Source organism: Stenella coeruleoalba (assembly GCF_951394435.1).
Source record: "Stenella coeruleoalba genome assembly, chromosome: 19".
Lineage (NCBI taxonomy): Eukaryota > Metazoa > Chordata > Mammalia > Artiodactyla > Delphinidae > Stenella > Stenella coeruleoalba.
The window spans coordinates 59275012-59296669 of record NC_137165.1 but is presented as its reverse complement, the minus strand read 5'-3'; the positions used below and the strand labels follow the sequence as shown (position 1 = coordinate 59296669).

The following is a 21658-nucleotide window of genomic DNA, read 5'->3' as shown; positions in this document are numbered from 1 at the left end:
AAAAAAGAAAGAGCGTAACCAAATCAATAAATCTACCAATGATAATAAACTCTAAATACTAAACTAAGATAAACATAAAACCAGAAACAAATTAGATGCAGAAAGCAAACCCCAAGTCTACCGTTGCTTCCAAAGTCCACCGCCTCAATGTTGGGATGATTCGTTGTCTATTCAGGTATTCCCCAGATGCAGGCACATCAGGTTGATTGTGGAGATTTAATCCGCTGCTCCCGAGGCTGCTGGGAGGGATTTCCCTTTCTCTTCTTTGTTCGCACAGCTCCTAGGGTTCAGCTTTGGATTTGGCCTCTCCTGTGCGTGTAGGTCGCCTGAGGGCGTCTGTTCTTCGCTCAGACAGGACGGGGTTAAAGGAGCAGCTGATTAAGGGGCTCTGACTCACTCAAGCAGGGGAGAGGGAGGGGTACGGAATGCAGGACGAGCCTGGGACCAGCAACTTTTGAGCACCGTGCTTTCAGGCCGTCGAGCTGATTCGTAGAAGCACCAGACTCTTGAGTGTAATCGTAAATAGGTACCATTTTTTTTCCCTCTGGAAAATGTCAGTGAAAAATGAGGCACTCGTTAACTCATCCATTTTTTTTGGAGCATCACCTGCAATGTGCCAGGCCCTGCTCAAAGCTTTGGGGATATAGCGGTGAACAAAAACTGCTATGCCTTAATGATAATAAGTGAGTAAACAATACTTGTATAACCTCAGAGTAAAGGGGTAGAAACAAGTGCTGTTTTGGATAGGATATTCGCACATGCCTCCTCAGGGGGGTGACTTTTGCGGGGGGGACCAAATTGAAGGCTCATGTCATGTGCACATCTCAGGGAAGCGGGACCAGGCAAAGGGAACCACAGAGGCCAAGGCCTGAGGCGTGTGATTCCAAGGAACAATAATAAAGCCGGTGCAGTAAGAGCCGGGCAGAAAGTACTAGACTTGGGCATGTGGTCGTGTACAACTCATGCTTTAAAAGGATTGTTACAAGGCTTCTGTCTGGAAAACGAAGGCCAGGGTGGGCTGGGGTACATGTGTGGTGAGAGCGGAAGTGGGCAAACTTGCTGTAAGACGATTGCAGTGATGGAGCGAAGATGACATTGACTCGGATCAGGGCTGCTGGCGGAGTTGGCAAAGGCAGTCAGGTTCTGGATATATTTAGCAAGCAGAGCCAGTAGGATGTGGGGAGAGGATCAGGCTTCTGCTGAGGACAGGTTAGCGTGGCCCTGCTGCCCTCACACAGTCGGGAGACCCACAGTGAAGTGGGGACTTAGCAAGAGAGTAGAGAAGGTAGAGTTTGGGTCGAATTCTAGGGGAGTAAGTTGCTAGGATGGTTAGCGTGCTTGTTCTCTTCTTGAGTTGCCGGAAAGGTAGATACATAATATAAATTCATGGCCACAACAGTTTGTATTTTTTTCCCATAACCTTGGGTGAGCTATATTTTAAAAGCCTTTATAGATAAAGTGTTCTGGGGTATCAGTTTTGCTGTCCCATTTCCCCACTAGGAGATCTATAGTCACTGTGGTCATTGTGATTTGGCCGTGAGAGTTTTTCGTACGTGAAAAACGAAATTTTGCAAGTTCCTGACCTTGGCACTTTTCTTGTTCAGCACCCTCAGGCGGTCATGACAGACACTGAACACCAGGGGGAGCTAGTTTCCTTACTTATGCAACAGAGTCTGGCCCACCTGTTGGAGACTGTAGGCCTCCCCTGTATTAACCATAAACCTGAAACCCAGGACAGCTTCTCGTTTTGCAGTGCGATGTATACTTATAGGAGTGACCTTTTAGCGTGTACCATGTCTGGATTGTCTTTAAATTGGTCGTTTTAATGAATGCTTATAACCATTTAAAATTTTAAGGGCAGTGGCTTCTAAATTCTAGGCGTATTAGTGAACCCCATATCTGGGAGCTTTTAAAAATAAGGATTCATGGGACTTCTTTGGTGGCCTAGTGGTTAGGATGCGGTGCTGTGAGTGCCGTGGGGTGGGCTCAATCCTGGTCGGGGAACTGGATCCCGCAAGCTGTGCAGTGCGTTGCGGCCAAGAAGAGAAAAAAAAAAAAAGGGATTCATGATCATTTCTGATTTATAATATTTGAGAAGTAAAGAAATCTAAATGTAATAAATACCTCAAGTGACGTGAATGGATGACTCGGCCACGGAACTCTGAGTTAGAATCTATATTTTATCACCAGGTATTGAGTGAAAGGAAAGGCAAATAAATGTACAAAAGCTACCCTACACGTTATTGGAGTCGAAAATTGATAACCTGGTTCAAAAGCTTGGAAACATTGTATCTGTTAAGGATGCATTTGTCTTAAAAGAACACATGATCTTATCTCATTTTTACAACTGGAATGATTTTATTTTGGGAAGGGAAGTGGTCTACATTTGTAGTGAAATTATTTCGTCAGTAACGTGGAAGCCAAATCTCTTTAATCACAGGCAATGAAACCTGATAATGTGCTAGCAGCTGTTTGATCTTTCCTATCTTTGGCACCTGTGATCTAAGGGTCACTCTGGCCACGATGATCCTTTCCCATCAGTCAGGACAGCTAGTTTACAGTTTTGCTACTGGTGGTACCTGTCTGATCAGTGGGGCCCACAGGCCAAATCCAGTTCACTGCCGACTTTTCTTGACTGCCTGCAAACTAATAATGATTTTTACGTTTTTGTGTGGCTGAAAAAAATCAACAGTATTTCATAGTGTGTGAAAATTTTATGGAATTCAAATTTCAGTATCCAAAAATAAACTTTTATTGAGATGGCCATGCCCATTCATTTACATTTTGTCTATGGCTGTTGGCGCCCTACAGAGGCAGAGCTGAATAGTTGTGACCAAGCCTGTGTGGCCTGCAAAGGCTTAAATAGTTACTATCTGGACCTTTACAGAAAAAGATTTTGCAGACCGCTGGCATGGAAAGTCCGTGCTGTTTACTTACAGGTTAGAGCAGTTCTTAGGCCTGTTCTGTAACTACGTATGGTTAGTCTTAACTATTTTCACTTATTACTTTTGATAGGCTGAGCTATCTCTCTGTGGCCACCAGGATATCATTTCATTCATTTATTTATTTTTTAATTTTTTGCCATGCTGTGTGGCATGTGGGATCTTAGTTCCCCAAACAGAGATCGAACCCGTGCCCCACTGCATTGGGAGTGTGGAGTCTTAACCATTGGACCACCAGGGAAGTCCCCATTCATTTATTTTTCATTTATGAAATAATGATGTTCAACTAACACGTCTTGGAAACGTTTATGTGTCTCTAGTGCAGTTAAAAGATTTTGCACAAAAGCTTTTAAAAACGTTATTTGACATGAATCTTCCTTGAGTTTTTATAACTTTAACTGGATCCAACAATGAAGGAGTCATAACTTTATAACTTTATAACTTTAACTGGATCCAACAATGACAAGGAGTCAATAAAAAACCGAATCACTTTCTTTAAATAAAAAAGCCATACATTTATTGCAAATCTAGAAGTACCAGAATGTCACAGAATACAGAACAAATCAGCAATCCTGTTTTCATTTTCTGCCAAATATTTAAAACCTTGATTACTGACATACTGAAACTGGCATACATTTTATTTTCCATGCAATTAACAGAATGGACGTCTTAAGCAGATCGCTCTGAAACCAGATATAAATATTAAGTTGTATTGAACATTCATAGTAAAAAAGGCTGTAAAGTGCTGAAGTCATGAAGTCTGCAAAAGTGCCACAAGCTCCAAGTCCTTCTCTGGTAGTGACAGAGATTTGCTACATCCAGCTTGTTCTAGGTGTGTCTGTTTTTGACAGACACGTTGTCATTTCCTCCCCAGCCCCTCCCCAAAGTTTTACAGATTGTCCTATTTCTATGGCTGATCAAACACTGTACAGAAACGTAGCAGGTGGTGATGAACTATGCCACTTTCATTTCAGTGCAGAGAAATATTCAAGCTTGTGTGTACCTGTAACCAAACTAGGCTTGTTATATTTTTTTTCCCCCTGAGTTGTCATAAATTAACAGTAAATGAATAAAGATGGAGCAGCGGTACTGACCATCACCTGTAGAGTGAGATTCAGGACATTATGAGTACGCAGCCAACCTGTTACCCTCATACTTGCCCTTTTACAGAAAAATGTGCACATGAGAAATACTATACATGTAATGTAACTCCAAAAAAAACCCAGTGACCAGTTAACCCGATAACTCTGGTAACGTAGAGCAATCAGGGTTTATATGATATAACTCATGATGCTAAAATAAATGTCTCTGCTATCCCACGTGAAATGCAGAAATGCTTCAACGGTGAGATTAAAAAAAAAATCAGAAATGCTTCAACAATTCAATGAAATGTAATTCTGATCAAAGAAGATCCTCAAGTATTCTTAGGTGATAAAACAAATCATTTAAAAAAGCTAAGGCGATTTGCTACTCATCATCATCACCCCCCCTTGAAATGACGCACGTTGTCGTTAATCAAACTGAAGAATCCTTAAACTTGGCCTTTTACGAGAGTCACTTTACAAGTTAAGAAGTATTCTTTGAGGCATGTAAAGGATTGCAGAAAGGGGGTAGAAATTCTGCTTATGTCTCAGATTTTCTTTCTTTTGATTACTTTATTCATTCTAGAATAACTTAATAATAAATAGCGGTTTAAATTAAAGACACTACAATCACATATTTCTGAATAATTAAAAGCAATAGGAAACACATTTTTGAATGCTGTGCTGTGTGTTCTGTATTGAAATGCTTCTGGTAGTGACTGGCCATAAAAAAGTGGTCATCTTCACATTTATGAAGTTCAAGTTACATATATTTTTAAAATTTCCGTTTACTAGCCAAATGTTTGGTCTCAAACTGTACTTCATTTCCATGAACTATGTGGAAAATTCAGAGGCCCTAATTTGTTAATGGAAACCTCAGTATTTTTCAAAGGGTTTTAAACAATTTGTTCATATTTCTGAAAATTAGAAATGTTTTAAATGATGTAAGCTTTTTTTTTTTTTTTTTTTGTAATGGCCAATTTCATTGCAGTGGCCTCGGCCAGATGTCCTTTTCCAAGATAGTAGTTTATCACATGTGAGAGCTCTTAAAACCACTTTGCCAATTCATGTCACTCTTAAAACCGGAATGCGACCCCGAGAGTCCTGTGCATCTTCGTATTGCTACTGAATACAGCCAGGTTGATGTACAGAAAGGGTGTTCGGTGGTTTTTGTTTTGGCTTAAAAAACAAGCGAAAAGGAAAACTTACAAGAAAAAAAAGAAGGATGTTGGTAGTGGTGTTCACGCATACATTCCCTTTAGAGTGTAGTCTGGAAAGCGGGTGGGTGGTCCACATCTCTGCTGCCCTGGGTCCCCTGTCCCCCACCCTCTCCAGCCCCCAGGAAGGCTGGTGTGAATGACAGGCGTATCACACGGGCTCCGTTTTCATAGGAGCTCTGTGCTCAGTCTTCCCCAGGTCCATTTCAAGAAAGTCTTCTGGGATGTCTTGTAAAGCTTTCCCACGGTGACTCTCGGCCTTCCCTTCCCCGGCTCGGGGACGGCGGCACAGCCCCCTTTTACAGGGTCTCACGAGGGCGAGGCACACAGCGGCCACAAGCATCCCAGCCGCGCAGGAGTAGAAGGCTCTGCTGTAGATCTTGCTCTGGTCCACCAGAAGCCCTGCGGGAGCGTCAGCACATTAGCCACAAAGACCCCCCCGCCAGGCTCCCCCAAACTCAGGCACTTCTCAGGCTCTTTGCCTTCCTTGTTTTGTCTGTTTTTTTTTGTTTTGTTTTTAAGAAAAAAGCATGTGGAAGGTAGGAGTCTTTTCTAGACGGGAGAGAAGATGTAGACAAACGTACAACCTACTTAGCACCAGAGAAAATGCTGTCACTCAGATGTTCTTTGTGGGCTGATCTAAAACTTGGGAACGGTGAGATGCCCACTCCTTTGGAAAGCTGACATCCTCTCCTAAGAGGAAAGAGCTCTTTTATTTTCACTCGAGTTCACTTCAGGTATCTTTTCACATGGGGTAAGGTTTCTAATCACAATAACCTCAAGGACTTATTTCAGGGCTAACATGTAAAACAAAGCCATGTCCTTCCTACAGGGAAATATTCTGTAGTGATTAGTGAAGCGCTCTGCAGAGTGCTGTTCTAGGTTCAGTTCCCTAAAACCCCTCCCTAGAAGGGAAGCTGGCTTACAGAAGACCCTTAGTTCTGTTATCCCAAAAGTCAGAGGGTAATGAGGTCAGAAATCCAAGCGTTCCCCGCCCCCGCTGCGAGCATTTTTCAAGGTAGAAAAAGCCCGGGCAGCTTGGGCTGCAGACCCAGGTTCTAATCCTGACTTGGTCACTGATTTACCATTGGGCGGTACGCTGACATTCTCTGGCTTTCACTTTCCTCATATTTAAGTCAAGAGAGGTGGCTCGGGTAACCTCTATCCCGACACCTCTAAAATTCTCTGCAAGTATAAAAATCAATAGTTTTATTTTCCATTCGACTTGAATAGGAAGCTGGCACTATTAGTAAAAGGACAGTATACTACAGGTGGAATCTAAACTGTGACACAGATGAACTCATCTACGAAACAGACTCACAGACTTGTGGTTGCCAAGGGGGAGGGGGATGAGGGAGGGATGGAGTGGGAGTTTGGGGTTAGCAGGTGCAAACTGTTAGATACAGGGTGAATAACAACAAGCTGCTACTGTAGAGCACAGGGAACTGTATTCAATATCCTGGGATAGACCGTCGTGGAAAAGTAAAATATTGTAAAAGGATAGCAGACAAGGGTTTTACTTTGTGTATTTAACTTACCTGCAAGTGGCGGTCCAGCCAGTCCCGCGATGCTCTGGAAGAAGACATAGACGCCAGCCGCTGAAGACATCTTCTCGATTCCCACGACGTCGTCCTCAGCGAGCAGCGGGATGTGGGTCCCCGCCACCGTCCCAACCATAATCCCGGAAAATACACTACAGGACATGAGACCCCAGAATTCAGTGGCAAAAGTAAAGGCAAACAGGGACACGGTCAGTAAGACGACACAGATGAGCTCGATGTAGATCTTGCGGATGGGCTCTCTGTTCAGGACCAGCCCAGCCCCGATCCTCCCGAACACTTCTGCGATCGCCATCGCTGATAATAAGAAAGCAGCGCGGTCCCGGTCCAGGCCCAGACTGAGGCCCAAGGGAATGATGTACAAGGACGGGGCGAAGAACCCCAGGGTGACGAAGAGACCAAAAAACGCGTAGCAGATAAAACTCTTCTCTTTCAAAACGGAGAAGTCCAGCAGCGGGGCCTTCTGGCAGCCGGGCTTGGGGCCGGGCTGGCCCAGGGTCTGCCGCAGGTCGGCCTTGGGCTCGAGCTCTACGGTCGTGTGACCAGGCACGTTTTTAGGTGAGGTAGTTAGTTCTACTCCTGAGTCAATGGAATCTATCGAGGTGCGGGTTTTCTCGTTCTCAAGCATGTATTGCACTTCTTTCCGATTTTCGTGGGCGGTGGTTTTGGGGGTCCCGGGTCCTTTGATGATGATAGGTCTGAGCAGCGCCCCGCAGACCACGAGGTTGAGCTGCAGGAGACCCACGAAGAGGAGGCTGTACCTCCAGCCGATGGTCTCCTTCAGGGCCGTGATGGCTTGGGTGGGCGGGAGCAAAGGAGAAAGAAAAGCCAAGGTCAGAAACGAACTCAAGACCGGGGCGGGGGTGGGGGGAAGCGAGAAGAAACGCAGACCGGGAGACGGGTAAACACAAGTTACTTGGCCGTGGGAATGCAGTCGACACGCACTACCCTTTCTTCTAGGCTTTGGGGGCTTTTAGGACTCGCGAAGGAGGAAGGTGCGTAAGGATGAGCAGAGATACACGTTTTCAGCCCAGGCCTCTGAGAGAGCTCTGGTGGGTGCCTTCCGCCAGGCAGAGACTCGAGATGAACCAAGTCCGTGACCCACATCAAGGTTCGGCAGACAGCCGTCTGCGGGCCAAATCCAGCCTGTTACTGGATGATAAACCTTGACTAGAACACAGCCGAGATCATTCTTTAATGTCGTCTACGGCTGCTTCTGTGCTGTCACCACAGAGAGGAGTGGATCCCACAAGGACTTGCCCGTGACGCCTGAAATATTTCCCCTCTGGCCTCTTCAAGACAGAATTTCCACCCTCTGAGCTAGATGGTTCTCCATCCACTCCTTCAACCCTCAGTAGTAACAGATGAAGGAGAGGATAAACGAAGAATCTAAAAGCTCAGAGGCTTATCCTGGAATTAAGACACTTACTGTGTGGATACAGTACGGTCCTGTGCAGTATTGCTGCAGTTCTCCGCTTGCTTTGTGGAACGTTCTACCTTCCTGCCGGCCCAGAGGCAGCCTGGAGGGGGGACTGGGCCCTGGCTGGGGTCCTCTGGGGGTTGGGCGGTGTCAGGCCAAAGGGGGCTTCAGGACCCATAGTGAGAAGAGGATAATGCGGGCCCCACGAGACCTTCAGGAATTTTCATCATCATCCCACAAAGGTGAAATGATGTTCATTAGAATTTCATTTCACTAGATTCTCATTCTCTGAGAGCTGACAGTCAGGTATAAGAGACATGGTAAGTTGGTTCCTGAGAAAGAAGATCAGCTTAGCAAGACAGCCCCGAATTCCGGGGCTCGGGGTCTCCATTTACTGTCGTAGCATGCTTTGCTCACACCTCTTCTCCCCCTGTTACTATGGGAAACTCAGAATTGCAAAACCTTTCAGGCTTGGGTATTTCAAAGTGCTCTGCCCTCCTCTGGCAGTGATCGGTCTGCTCTTCTTTGCTCCAACCCACATTCCTGGAGTGCCTGCCTGCCAGGGATGTGCTAGGGACAAAGCCAACCAAGATGCAGTGTCTGCCTTCAGGGCGCTCACAGGCCACTGATCCTCCCCTCAGTGTTCTGTTCTGAAAAATTTCAAACGGACGGAAAAGTGCGAAGAATGATGCCTATCTGCCTGCCCGCACTTCAGCGAATTTCAACAGTTAACATTCTCCTCTGTCTGCCTATTTATAGGCAAGCATACATTAATTTTTCTGAACTATCTGAAAAGCTTCAGACATGACACGTCACCCCTAAACACTACTACGTGTATCTCCTTTGGACAAATCCGCCGCGATCCACGGACACATTCACCAAGAAATGGCAGAGTAAGAGGTTAATCTAAGTCTCTAAGGTGATTTGTCTGCCACTGGCTAGTGAAATTCACAGGTTCTCGTTAAGATAGGGAAATAAACCAGGGATAAAAATCTCCCTGTGAGGGCTTCCCTGGTGGCGCAGTGGTTGGGGGTCCACCTGCCGATGCAGGGGACGCGGGTTCGTGCCCCGGTCCAAGAAGATCCCACGTGCCACGGGGCGGCTGGGCCCGTGAGCCATGGCCGCTGAGCCTGCGCGTCCGGAGCCTGTGCTCCGCAACGGGAGAGGCCACGGCAGTGAGAGGCCCGCGTACTGCAAAAAAAAAAAAAAAACTCCCTGCGGGATTATCCGCACACCATTCATGAAAGGGACTTCACTAGCACAGTTTAAACCCGCAGTGAATATGGCTCTTTTGACCAAGGAGAGAAATAGAATAATAGGAACAATCTGAAATCATTAAATCATCTATTCTGGAATGGCTGTTTCAAGCCTTACCACTGAATATGTGCCATTGTATATTCCTATTTATGTAAACTTGGACCAGTATGAAAATGTCTTAATTCCTAAAATCGGGGTTAGGGAAGACAGATCCTGAAACTGTGCTGGAGAAGAGAAGACAATTAACCTTTCCTTCTGCACGCAGTCGAAGCTGTCAGTCTATTAACTGACGGTTGGCAAGAGTCAGTGTAGCAAGAAGAGCTAGTTCACGTGAACACGTAGACTGTAGTCGTCCACTTACCTGGTGCAAAAGCAAACATAGCGAAACATTCTCCTGTAGAAGCAACAGCCGTGACCACAGAGCGTCTTCTGTCAAAGTACTGTGACAGAATGGTGACAGTTGGGAGGAAGCTAAAGCAGTATCCCAGACCTGTGATGGAAAGTCAGAAACGACAGAAAGGACCACATCCTCATTGATGCCAGAAGAATGCATTCAAAGATCTGGGGTTTTTGTGTTCATATTTAAAATGATAAGTTCTGGGAGCCCAGAAATTCATTCTGGAAAATAGTGCTGTAGCAAAAAAACAAAACAAAACAGGTTTCGTCAGAGGTCTGGAGAAACTGCAAGAGCTGTTTTGGAAAGCTAGGAGTTAAAAAAACAAACCTGTTCTCTGGTTTTTTTCCGTACTTTTCTGCAATGTTTTTCCCCCCTATTTATATAATCCACAGTGGACAGAACTCTTATCGAATATAGTTTTTATTTAAGACTTCTATTTGGAAATAAATGAGTTTTGGTATGTGTAGAAACATATGAAAAGATTTAAAGTGTTTTGAAAGGGAAAAATTTTTCTCAGACCCCGAAGAATAAGTCCGGCACAGACCCTCCCCTACAGCTCAGGGTCCTCACAGCCTGACTTGGGAAATCTCAGCTAAAGAAACGCAAACCTTGCTTTGTGAAAATGATGTCTTTGGGCTGCAAACTATCACAAAAGAGAAGTTCTCTTTCTCATTGGTAAATATTAAAAAAAAAAAAAAAATCAGACAAAAAGTCTTGGGCATTGATTGAGGAGAGGTTCCCAGGGGAACACCCTGGAGCCCATACAGACCAGTTCAAAACCACTGATCTGGGACATTATTAATTTTAAAGAAAAGAGAGAAAGGGAGAAAGAAACACACTTTGGATTTGATTCCCTACCCCCCCCCCCCCCCGCCCCCGCATTGTTCTAGAAGCTAAGTCTCTGGAGAATGAGCGAGCCCAGGAGAAGCACTTACCAGAGATGATGCCGATGGCAATGTACATGTGGTAGACCTTCTGTGAGAAGGAGGCGATCACCATGCCCACGCTGACCAGCAGCCCCCCGACCATCACCACCAGACGGTGTCCAAACCCAATGCTCAGGACGGTGGACACAGGAGCTGCAGCAAGAGCAAAACAGGGTCTCAGCTCCCAGAGGCGAAAAAGCCTCAGCCTCCCTAGGACTCCCTCTTTTAAAAATGTGTTTAGCATCTTTATGGGAGTTTAACTGCTTTACAATGGCGCGTTAGTTTCTGCTGTATAACAGAGTGAATCAGCTCTGCATATACCCTAAGATTCCGTCTTGTTTAATTTTACGTTTTCTAACGTTTAGTGAAGTGTAGTTGGTTTACCACGTTGTGTTAGTTTCAGGTGTACGGCCGAGTGGTTCAGTGATACGTACATGTGTATACACTTGTGTTTTAAAACTATTATTTTCCCGGATGGTTTATCCCAGGATGTAGAATGCAGTTCCCTGTGCTACACAGTGGGGCCTTGGTGTTTCTCCATCCCTATACACTCACTGGCACCTGCTCACCCCATCGACCCACCCCATCCCTCTCCCTCCCCCTCCCCCTCGGGAACCGCACATCTGTTCTCTGTGTCTCTGTGTTCTCTGTGAGTCTGTGGTAAGATTCCATCTTTGAAGCCTTTAACATGGAGGTGATGATGTAAGATACAGTATGCATTTTGTGCAATGGTTCCTTAAGTCAGTTCAGGACTTATTTTACTATTTGCACAAGCTGGACAACATATTTTGGGGGCTCCTTGAAGAGAAATCAAGAGTCATAGTATAAAACATATCTTTTGTCTCCGATGAAAGATTTTGACTCACCAGGAGCCCCTATAAGATTGGATATGCATTAAATTTGTTATTCTGTCATAAAAATGGGCTTTTCCTGTGATTGGACGAGGCACTTTTTTTTTTTTTTTTTCTATACTCACTGCTTTGGATTCTTTTTTAAAAGGCTCCGGTTAGGGTCAAATTCCAGCTCAGTTCCATTTGACTTTTTTGCAAATGATATGAAAGTGTGGTGAATTCTGTTATGCATACCAAAAGGAGGCTAGCTATGGGATGGACAGTTCAGAGTGGCTGATGAATTACAGTTGGCGTAGCTTCTGTGCTCTGTATCCTCCGGGACATTTAAATCTGGAAGATGAGCTTCCTAGTCAGATGCTACTTAGGCTCCCACTGATACCGCCTTGAGTACAATGAGATAAGGGAACCCTCCAGAGTTGGGGGGAGGAAGAACAACATCGCACATGCTGGATAGAAAGAGCTAAAAAAGGAGTAAGTTTTGTTGGGGTTGGTGCATACCTATCTCTTATGTGAGTTGAATGTAAACTAATATATTAATATAGCAAATAATGAAATCACTAGGATCATTTTTAGGCAGTGTGTAGACTCAAGGCATTAATGACTGGAATAACAGCATGAAGAACAATTATCTTCTGGTATAATAGTATTAGCTGGAAATTTCTTGTTGACTATATTATCTTTGGTTAGAAAACGGCTAAAAGTTCAGCTTTGGGATTTTCGTTTTATTTTGGTTACCAAACGTAAAATTTTGGTTCTAATTCATGTAAGTTATCTTTCCAAGAAAGTAAACATCCTGCCAATTAAGAAATTAAGTATCTTAATACTCAGACCGGAACTAGAAGTACTTCCGTGAACCGTGTAGGAGAGGGTATCAGGGCTAACGGGAGAGATTCTGACTTTACTCGGTAGCGAAGAACAGTGGAGCTACCTTTGTGAGACAGTATAGGGCTGAAAACTAAGTGCCTTTAACGACAGGCTTAGAAAACTTCAGAGGCAATGGTTCCGTGACAGGATATTAGGGTAAAGTTAGGGAAGCTGAAGTTCAGCCCCGTTAACTGTCTGCGGTAAGTTCAACGGCCTTGCTTTCTCAGACGACCCTGGCGCGGCCCCTGACAGATGGATGAACAGTCATGAGACCTCAGGGATGTGCTGAATTAGGTCTGAATGGGACCAAGTGAAAATCAGTATGTTAAGAATTATACTACAGTCCCATTCATCGGATGCTGTTGGATCTGGGAGCTGGGCAGACCGATTAGCCAGTGAAGTCCTTTAGGGAAACAGGTGTTTGGAATTCAGAATATCCTCTCTGGGCAATATGGGTAGTTTTCCCATACACCCTTTTACACCTTCCATCTTTCTCCTTCATGTAGTCGCATTTTCATGTTCCCAACCTGTTTCCTCAGCATGTTTTTACGAGACCAGGACCCAGGATGCCAAGAACTTTTAATGCTTCTTTAGGAAATGACCACATTCCCATTGAACCGGGGTTTGCTATTGTCCTCAAAATAATCTGCAGTATCCTAAGAGAGTGCATACAGTAGGCGTTTAATACGTGTGCATTAAATGGAGGCAGTCAAGTCTGGCAAGTAGACTTTTTCCTTCAGCGCCTCTTACATAATCAGGCAGACCGAAAGAGGCATATGCTTGTATAGCGCTTAAGCTGGAAGATGCACTAACCTGTAAATGTTAAGACAAACACACAAATGGATATTATCCATGAGATCCTGCTATTGGATTCCTCAAAACTGTCCATTAAGTCATTGAAGAAGACACCAAATGACTTGATGATGCCATAGGTGAAGACTTCAACGAAGAAAAAAGAAACAGCTACCACCCAGCCCCATCCTCCATCAGGCACTTGAGTATAAACGTTGGCTCTGGAACAAAGCTGTGATTTCTTTTGGGTCATTCTTAATCTAAAAGAAAAAGTTAAAAAAAAAAATTAGACCAGCAATGGCATGAGGGTGGATGATTCTAACACTCGACAGATGAGAACTACTCACTACATTTCTTAGGTTGATGAATATTTAAATCATGTGCAGTTAGTGTGAAGTCTTTGAATAATAGTATCTATCTATCTATACATCTGTGTCATCTTTTGTCTGTCATCTTATCACATTTATGTCTATCGTTATCTGTCTCTGTCATCTATCATCTATCCGTCTTCTCTATCTAATGAACCAACTATGTTTGCATTGTATATGGAGCCGCGAAAGATTTTGGGAAGGCAGACTTCCAAGCTATGGCAGTTAAATGGAAAAACTAACCAAAAAAAACATGAAGAGCCTGGGCAGAATACTTAGAGGCACTTTGGAGGACAAAGAATGGCCACCAGACCAAGGATCAGTGCAGACCTTGAACCTGAAGACAAGTTAGGTAAAGGAAGACCGAACTGACTGTAAGGAATGTGGATCAGAAATGAAGCCTCGGCAAAGAGAGGCTCCGAGGCCACCTTGCAGGGGCAGCTAAGTGCTGGAGGAATCCTGCATCTCTGCTTGGTGCCCCTGGTCATTCAGACCATCCTACCTCCTACTCAGCAACATTCTGATTATGGTCTGGGGTCCCATATGGCTGTACCTATGTGAACGGAATGTGACTGCAAATTAAAATTTGGGGATTCTGTCTTCTTGGTGTTGGTTTAGCATGAATGAGTTCCTCAAAGTCAGTCGCCACGTGGTGTATGAGAAATGGAATTTTTCCACACAGGACCAGTACTCTAGGATATAGTGACCAATAAGGCACTACCAATTTGTGGGGTCTGGACAGCCAGGGAACTTAAACCAAGTTACTCCTGACCTTGCTATGCTTTTCCATTCAGGTTGCAACCAACATCATAGAACATCAGATCCCTGTGCCGTATCACCACTACGGGGAAACTATATTTAACACTGGAGGCAGGGTCGTTTAAGTCTTCCGCGGCAGGCTCGAGCACATAAAACGCAGACATTTTCAAAACCTCTGCAATTACATACACTTTGAAACAGTCATGTGTGTTTTTAACCCAACTAAAAATTAATACCTATAAATAACAAATGAGTCTGTGGTCTCTGCGCTCTTAATGGCAACGCACCTTGAGTTTAAGAATTCTCTATAACTATGCAGTTGTAGCCAGGTGAATTTTCAGGATGCGTGGATGGCCTAGCCGCGAGTTGTCACGTTCACATACGAAGGCAGGTTTTATTGAAAATGGAGAGCAATTGAGAAATAACAGGACAAAACCTCATCTAGACAGTAGACTTCCCAGTTTCTGCTACGGGAATCCAGTATTCGGAATTTGCTCTGAGCACCTTACAAAGCAGCAAATCTGACCTAATTTCATATTGTTCAGCCTATTGATAGCATGGTAGCCTAGTACTCTGAAAGGACTATATACTCACTTATTACTCTCTTACTGTTGGCTATTTGGTTGCATAAATAGGGCATAAGATGCTTTAAGACGCTGTGCTCCCTGCAGCAAAGGCCTCTGCATTTTGGTGTGTGTCAGTGTGGCATGCCTGAGAGCTGAGGGCAAAGGTGGGAAGAGCACTTAAGTGGCTCTGGGTGTAGGGTAACAATTACAGACCAGTTTGTCATTCATGTTCCCAACACGGAAAGCAGCTGATTTAACATGGGAACCCCGAGCCCTCCAGCAGCTGAGGTTTTCCCAAGTCCCCTCCTCCGTTAAGACTTTCAAAGTCTGCTCCCAAGATGAGGCACCTGGGGCAGAGGAGCTGACAACGGTAGTGGGCTTAAGATTGAGAAGGAAAAAAAAAAAAGTACATGCCAGTGTTGGCTTTGGAACCGTGTTCAGCCCTAGGGAGCGGGGTAGGAGGGAAGGAGGGGCAGTGCGGGGGGGAGTCCACAGCTCAGGTCCCCCTCCCATCTCGCCCCCCCTACTGGGCCACTCCTTTGAGCTTCGCCTTGGAAGCCCAAGACTCCTTTACTGGTCTCTCAACTGTCTGGTACGATTAATCTTTCTGAAATGCCTCATCGTCATGACATTTTTCTGCTCGGACTTTTTCAGTGGCTTTCCTCTTTCTGAAGGACAAAATCCACGAGATCAGCTTGACTTTCAAAGTCCTTCCTAATTGGAAGCCCCTGCCCCCCACAGATCTCAGCAGCCTTAGTTCTTCCTGTTCTGTTGCTTGACTCGCCAGCCACCTTGCCTGCGGCGCGCCCCTTCCCCAGGCTGGAGGCCCCCCACCGCTGGCGCCGCAAGGGCCCGCTTCATCACATCCTCCTGCTGCATAAGGCTTGCTCTGACCCACTCGACCTAAGGAGCTCTCTGCACGGGACAGGCGCCCTTTAATAATGGGCTGCTGTCTACTTGTATGCATTTATCTTATTTGCTCAGTTAAACTGTAAGCTCACGGAAAACAAATCTGGGCCTATTTCTCTTTGCATCCCTTCCCCACCCCCCCCCCCCCCCCCAGGTACCTTGCACACAGCTTTAATTAATTCTTTCCAACAAAGTAACTGCTGGGTGCCAGGGCCTATGCTAGGGGCGACAGTGACAATACAGAGATGGCCTCTGCCTCCCTGGATGAAATTGTTTGTCGATGATAATGATAAGGAACCTTAAGACTGAAATCCCATCACATTTGAAAACCATTCAGCCATGTCCTCCCGGAGCTCAGAACATTTCTGACAAGCAGTGGCGACTAAGTCCAAGGCCAGGTCGGCACGAAGGGTGCCCATAAGACCTTAGCATTTTAAGAGAGGGCTCGGGGCCAACTTGAATATAAACACATTGGGTAAAATTGATAAAGGCCCCAGAGAGACAGACAGAAGCCCTCTCTAGCCTAAAAGCACTGCAGGACCAAGGCGCAGAACCTTTTGGTTGGGTTGCATTTCAGAGGGTCAAGACTAGACTGCAGTTTTTGTAGGAAGACGAGGTTACCTACTATGGGAAGGCTCTGGGCGAGGCCAGCGCTTCAGTTCTGGTGATGGGTGCCCATCTCTCTCTTTCTTTGCCTGTTGCCGTCGGTGGTTTAAATGTGCAAGATGGGTGGGGCTGGAGGCCCCGGGGTGGGTGGAGTTAGAATTACAGAATGTTACAACCAAAATGGGATTTGGAGCCCATCTGGGTCCATCTCCTCTTTGTAAAATCCTACTCATTTTGCAAAATGGGGAAGCCGACCCCCAGAGAGGGGAAGGGACTGGACCGAAATGGTCCAGCATCTGATCTCCTGTCTCCCCGGGGCCCCGCTGTATCAGGATGCAGAACAGCATTCTGAAGGCCAGGGAGGGGGCGTTTCCTACAGAGGTTGTGAGGACTCTTCCACCGCGTCACTGTGTGACCTGGAGAAAGTCACTGCACCTCTCTGGGCCGGAGTGCCTCACTCGTCAAATGAAGAGGCTGGCTTTGGGGGCCCTTACAGCCCCCCAGCTTCGGCAGCTGACACTTCTGTTGTTCAGCACTGAGTTCGCAACCATCCGATTGCTCAGGTGAAACCTAGTGGCCCAAGGAGACCTGGGAGCTGGGAGGAAAGTGCAGGTGCCAGACGGTTCTTACAGACGCGGGTGTAACGGAGCCGGACGCTGGCTGGAGCTGATCTAGGACAGCCGGCTCGAAGGTGGCAGCTGTCTGACTGCTTTCCTTCTGTTCACTCTCTGAGCTCCTTCTGGGTGTTCAACTCCTCTGTTTCTTTAAACTTTACATCTGGGCTACTCCCCTGAAGCTAGATCCAAATATAACTCTCACCTGCATTCTTAGGTTTGGGGAGGACAGCTTTTTTATTGTTTTCCTGGGATCATCATAAAAGAAAGATGACACCCCAGAACCCACTGATACTCCCAAGTTTACGCCTTCATCATCCTAAAGCAGCCTATGCCCTGGTATATTGAGCTTTGAAGATCACAGTACAGAATGATAATAGAATAACCTGGTTTCTGTAACATACGGTTGAGGACGCCTTGCACACAGGGCAGTCGGCAGCTCTTTCCAGACCCAGTGCCTGGCCATGTGCCTGGCACACAGTATGTGCTCAATAAAAGTTCACTAAACAAAGCATGCGTCTTGGGGCACTCCTGAAGCAATGCACGGCTCTAGCCTCCTGAAGCCCAGTCATCAAGTGAGGAAGTCCCTGCTTGCATAATCAGTCCTTCCCCTGGACTCTTTCCTACCATCCCCTCAGCAGGACGACTGGCTTAACAAACGGGTTGGCCTCTACAAACGAAAGAGAGAAAGGCCTGTGGCTTCAAAGGCTCTAAGAATTCCAGAACATGGAAATAATGTTTTGGTTTTACGGGCATGTGAATTTCCCTGACGGGATGGGATGGGATATTCGTTTACTGTGGGGGGGATAGAGCCGAGCGAGGAGCAACCCCACGGCCTTGGGAGAATCACCTTGCTGCTTGATTTTCACTGTCAAGAGGTGAACAAGGGAGTTGAACTAGACGGAGGTGATCTCAGATCTCTTCCTGCCCTAAAAATCTACGTTTCTCTGATAGCCTTTGACCCCCACTTGCTCCAAGTTACCCTTTCATCTTTCTCAATTCATTTTTGAGTCCTTTGACGCAAGGTCCACAGGTCTGTCTCTGTGAGGCCCTTGTGCGTTATTTGTTGAATTTCTGTTTACCATTAACTGGCCTCACGCTCATGGGGAAATGACTTTGTTCCTAAGTTTCATCCTCTAAAAGCAGGGGTGAGACACAGAGGTCTGGAGGGTAAAATGCTACGATTCTGAACAGGGGTTCCTGGCAGCCATGTCGCCTTCCTCCAAATGTTCTCCCAAAGGAAGCAGAACGGACAAAATGCACTGGGTGGTTTGGAGTAATTTCCTATGAGCATTTGGTTGTCTAATCTTAAATAAACGAGAATTCTGCCAAGGCTTGGAAATCTGCTATAGCTGGGACTCTCAACTGCGATTTGATTTCTTGAGAAAAGCTGTCCCCTGGAGGCATGAAGAATGCAAAATATTGGACTATGATAGACCGTCAGGGTGCCAGTCCAGGGTCAGATCAGAGCAAAGTTCAAAATGCAGCCTCTGGATGGGCAGCGGTGGCAGCTGCTGGTGTGGCTGGTGTGAACAAAGCCTCAGCGAGCCACTGCCAATCTCCATTCTTCTTAAAGGCGTCGCCTGGAGAACAGCTTTTGACAAGTTGTTTCCAGCCCTAGTTGTCAAAACCAGCCTGTATTTAGGTGAAGCTCACTTCAATTCTCTATTTTTAAAAAAAACAACAAAACCCCCAAACCTAACCTGGACGGCAGCCTCAGCTGCTCTGAATCCCTGGAGAGCACCGATTCACCCCCTTTTACAAGATCGTGATGTAGAAACCTATCCCCTAATTTAAGTGTCGTCCTCAGGAGTTCCACCGAGGAAAGTCCTTTTTGGGAAACCACAGAAGGAAAACTCAGGGTTGGTGGTTCTCATAGAGAAGGAGCTTTTCCACTTGGCTGCACTGTTTATTTACATACTGGAACTATCTTGGACACTTAATGATGAGAAGAGGTATTTCTGTATGCACCAGGCAGGCAGGACGTATTATTGATCGCCCCCCCCCCCCCATGACAGGGACTGGTGCTTGGACATGGGGAGATGCATCACTTAGAGATCTCTGCATAGCACTTGGGGCTGTTTTTGCAAACAAGACCCTCCACCCAATGCACTTAGTATGATTTGCAAAATAGTAAGATTACCGAGAAATCCCATTCCCAGGGTAGAAACCGTCTCCTTTGAGAAAGAGCTGACACGGTGTGTCTATAACTGCAAACAAAACCAGCTTCCAGGATGACAAGGTGTCATTGCTTGCTCTTCCCCGGTTGACTCCGGGGAGCTTTTCTCTAAGACTGACGCCCCCCGTGTTTGGTGACATGTTACATGCCACCTAACAAAGTTCTATCATCTGTCTGTGGGAGAGTGTGGCGGTCTGGTTTAAAAAAGAAAAAAAAAAAGAAGCAGAAGGAAATAACCCATTTCCTCTGCAAAACCATCCTCCCTGGCTACAGCGCCGCTCAGCTACCCGGGCGCTTTCCCGTGGTTGGCAGCCCTGGGAACCTTGGAAGTTGAGCGGGACCAGCCGTCAGCCGCTGACAGCCCTGACGGTCAAGGTGGACGAGCTGCTCTCGGCGGGGACATGCCTGCCTCCCCGTCGGCCGCCCCGGGTGCGTGTGTCAGGCGGGGGGAGGCCGGGAACCCCGCTTTCCCTGGCGCTGTCTGCGGGGCCGCCCTGCGCGCGCGCGCCAGCCTGGGGACGGTACCTCTGACATTTCGCTCCTGTGACGCGCGGGCAACTTCATGCGGAAAATCCGTGCAGGGAGCTCAGCGCGGCGCCCCCCTCGCCCGACAGCCTGGGGGCCCTCGCCTGGGCCGGGGGGCACCCAAAGGCCAAACCTGCCTTTAGGTGTTTTCCGGACACCGACTGTACCCGGGCCACCGACAGGCAACTCTCGGCTGCCCGCAATGGTGAGAGCGCGCCATTCCGGGGGCCCCGGGCATTTCCAACTGTCAGAGAAGATTTGGGGGAATAACCTCTCCAAAATGTTAAGCAGTTAAGTGGTTTCCTCTTCCTCCCTCCAGCCTCCCCCACCACCAGCCCCCCAAAGCTCCCAACATAGCTTAAGAAAAAACCCACCCACACCCCACCATCAAACTTTTAAACATGTAAAATGATAAAACCAACTCACCAAGTTAGAAGGGAAGAGAATAAACCCCAAAAGGCTCCCAATAAGGCGGAGGCCAGGCCGCCCCCTCCTTATAAGCCGCTCGGGAACACGAGAGAGGATTAACCCCTTAGGGCGTGGGCCCGAGCCTAGGGCAAGTTGGCTCCGGCGGGCGAGCCCCGGGCGCCCGCCCCGCCGCGCCCGGCTCCGGCCCCCCGCCCGCTCCCGCGCCTCGGGCCCCCGCGCCGCGCCCCCCGCCCCCCTCCCCGCCGCCCGCGCCGCGCCGAGCCGTGCGTGCCGCCGCCCGCGCCCCGGCCCCGCGTCGCTGCCTATCGCTTATCCTATACCGGCTGCAGCCGGTCTCCGCCGGCCTCGGGGGCGCGCCGCCGACCATGTGCTGCGAGCGCGGAGCGCCGCCAAGGAGGGGGCCGGCCCGGCGTGCGCGCGCCGGCCCACGTGGACGAGGCCGTGCCGGGCCCGCGCCCGCCCAGGGCCGGGGCCGTGGGTCACGGAAGGTAACGGCCTCGCCGTGCCAGACCCCAGACCGGCCGTGGGGTCCCGCGGGGCCGCCCCCCACCCGCCCCGGCCCCGCGCATCCTGGCGCGCCTGGCGCGACCGGACCCCGGCGCTCGGCCGCACTGTAAGCGGGGCGCGCCGGCACCCACTCTGCGGACACGTCCGGCCGGACGTGCGGGGTCCCCGGGCCGCCTCCCTTCCCGCCGGCCCCGCCCGCGCCCGGAGGGCTTGGGCTCCGGGCTGCGGCGGCTCAGCGCCCGCCCCGGGCAGAACAGGTTCCTTCCAGTTCGGGTGTGAGCTGCGCGCGCGGCGCCGCGGACCCCGAGTTCCTCCTCTCATGCCCGCTTCCCCCGATTTCGTCAACTCGCGCACCCCAGCGGTTCCCCTGGGGGGGGGTGTGCGGGCCCCAGGAAGCTCGCGGCCGGCTGTCACGGGCGCTTTGCTTTCCCCCCTTTGCTGCAGAAGCGACAGCATCGCGTTGCGCGCGAGGGATGTGGGCGAGCAGCCGGGCTGAGTCAGCATCCCCGGCCCGGGGCGCGCGCGCATCCTCCCCGCCAAGCGGGAGGCGACGTCCACACAGGTGCCAGGCCGCAGAACTCGCGGGGAGCTCCGGTGGGCGAGGGACCCGGACGTCGAGGGGCTGCGTGCCCCTCATCCCTGAGTCCCGGACCCCAGGGTCACAGGGGGCTCAGCAGATGATGCTCGGGAACCTCAGTAAGGAGCTCGTCACGGGGACAAAGCCGTGTGTTGGGTGCCAGCCGTTTCGGAGCCCGCGGGGGCACAGACTCGGCCGCCCGGTGTCCACCTCACGTCCCCAGGGCCTCTTTGAGAACTGCTCGGAAGCAGAATGCCTTATTTTCCGCGTCCCCCTGCCGACTCGCACCAGCCGCTCCCTGCATTGGGTTCG

General features: G+C 48.2%; 3 protein-coding genes across 5 annotated transcripts in view; 2 read left to right on the top strand and 1 right to left on the bottom strand.

The window, feature by feature from the left end:
* Positions 1-21658, top strand: part of ARSG (arylsulfatase G) — a 116383-nt gene that overhangs the window by 9621 nt on the left and 85104 nt on the right. The gene's annotated exons all lie outside the window — the stretch shown is intronic.
* AMZ2 (archaelysin family metallopeptidase 2) overlaps positions 1-21658 on the top strand; it is a 56595-nt gene that overhangs the window by 19740 nt on the left and 15197 nt on the right. The gene's annotated exons all lie outside the window — the stretch shown is intronic.
* SLC16A6 (solute carrier family 16 member 6) lies at positions 3391-20296 on the bottom strand. Its single transcript, XM_079904213.1, has 6 exons — positions 19273-20296; positions 13329-13567; positions 10810-10953; positions 9839-9967; positions 6780-7595; positions 3391-5643 (listed from the first exon to the last, which is right to left on the bottom strand). Exons 1-6 carry the CDS (start codon positions 19446-19448, stop codon positions 5393-5395), a joined length of 1755 nt encoding a protein of 584 aa, XP_079760339.1. The 5' UTR covers positions 19449-20296; the 3' UTR covers positions 3391-5392.

What these genes read in the sequence shown, in the direction of transcription:
- SLC16A6 (XM_079904213.1), bottom strand. Translation starts at nt 19,448, where the DNA reads ATGTCACCAAACACGGGGGGCGTCAGTCTTAGAGAAAAGCTCCCCGGA. An exon ending in CCTGGGAATGGGATTTCTCG is followed by an intron (nt 13,568 to 19,272) that starts GTAATCTTACTA and finishes TTTTTCTTTTAG; the next exon opens with ATTAAGAATGACCCAAAAGA. An exon ending in TATGTTTGCTTTTGCACCAG is followed by an intron (nt 7,596 to 9,838) that starts GTAAGTGGACGA and finishes CGCCCACCCAAG; the next exon opens with CCATCACGGCCCTGAAGGAG.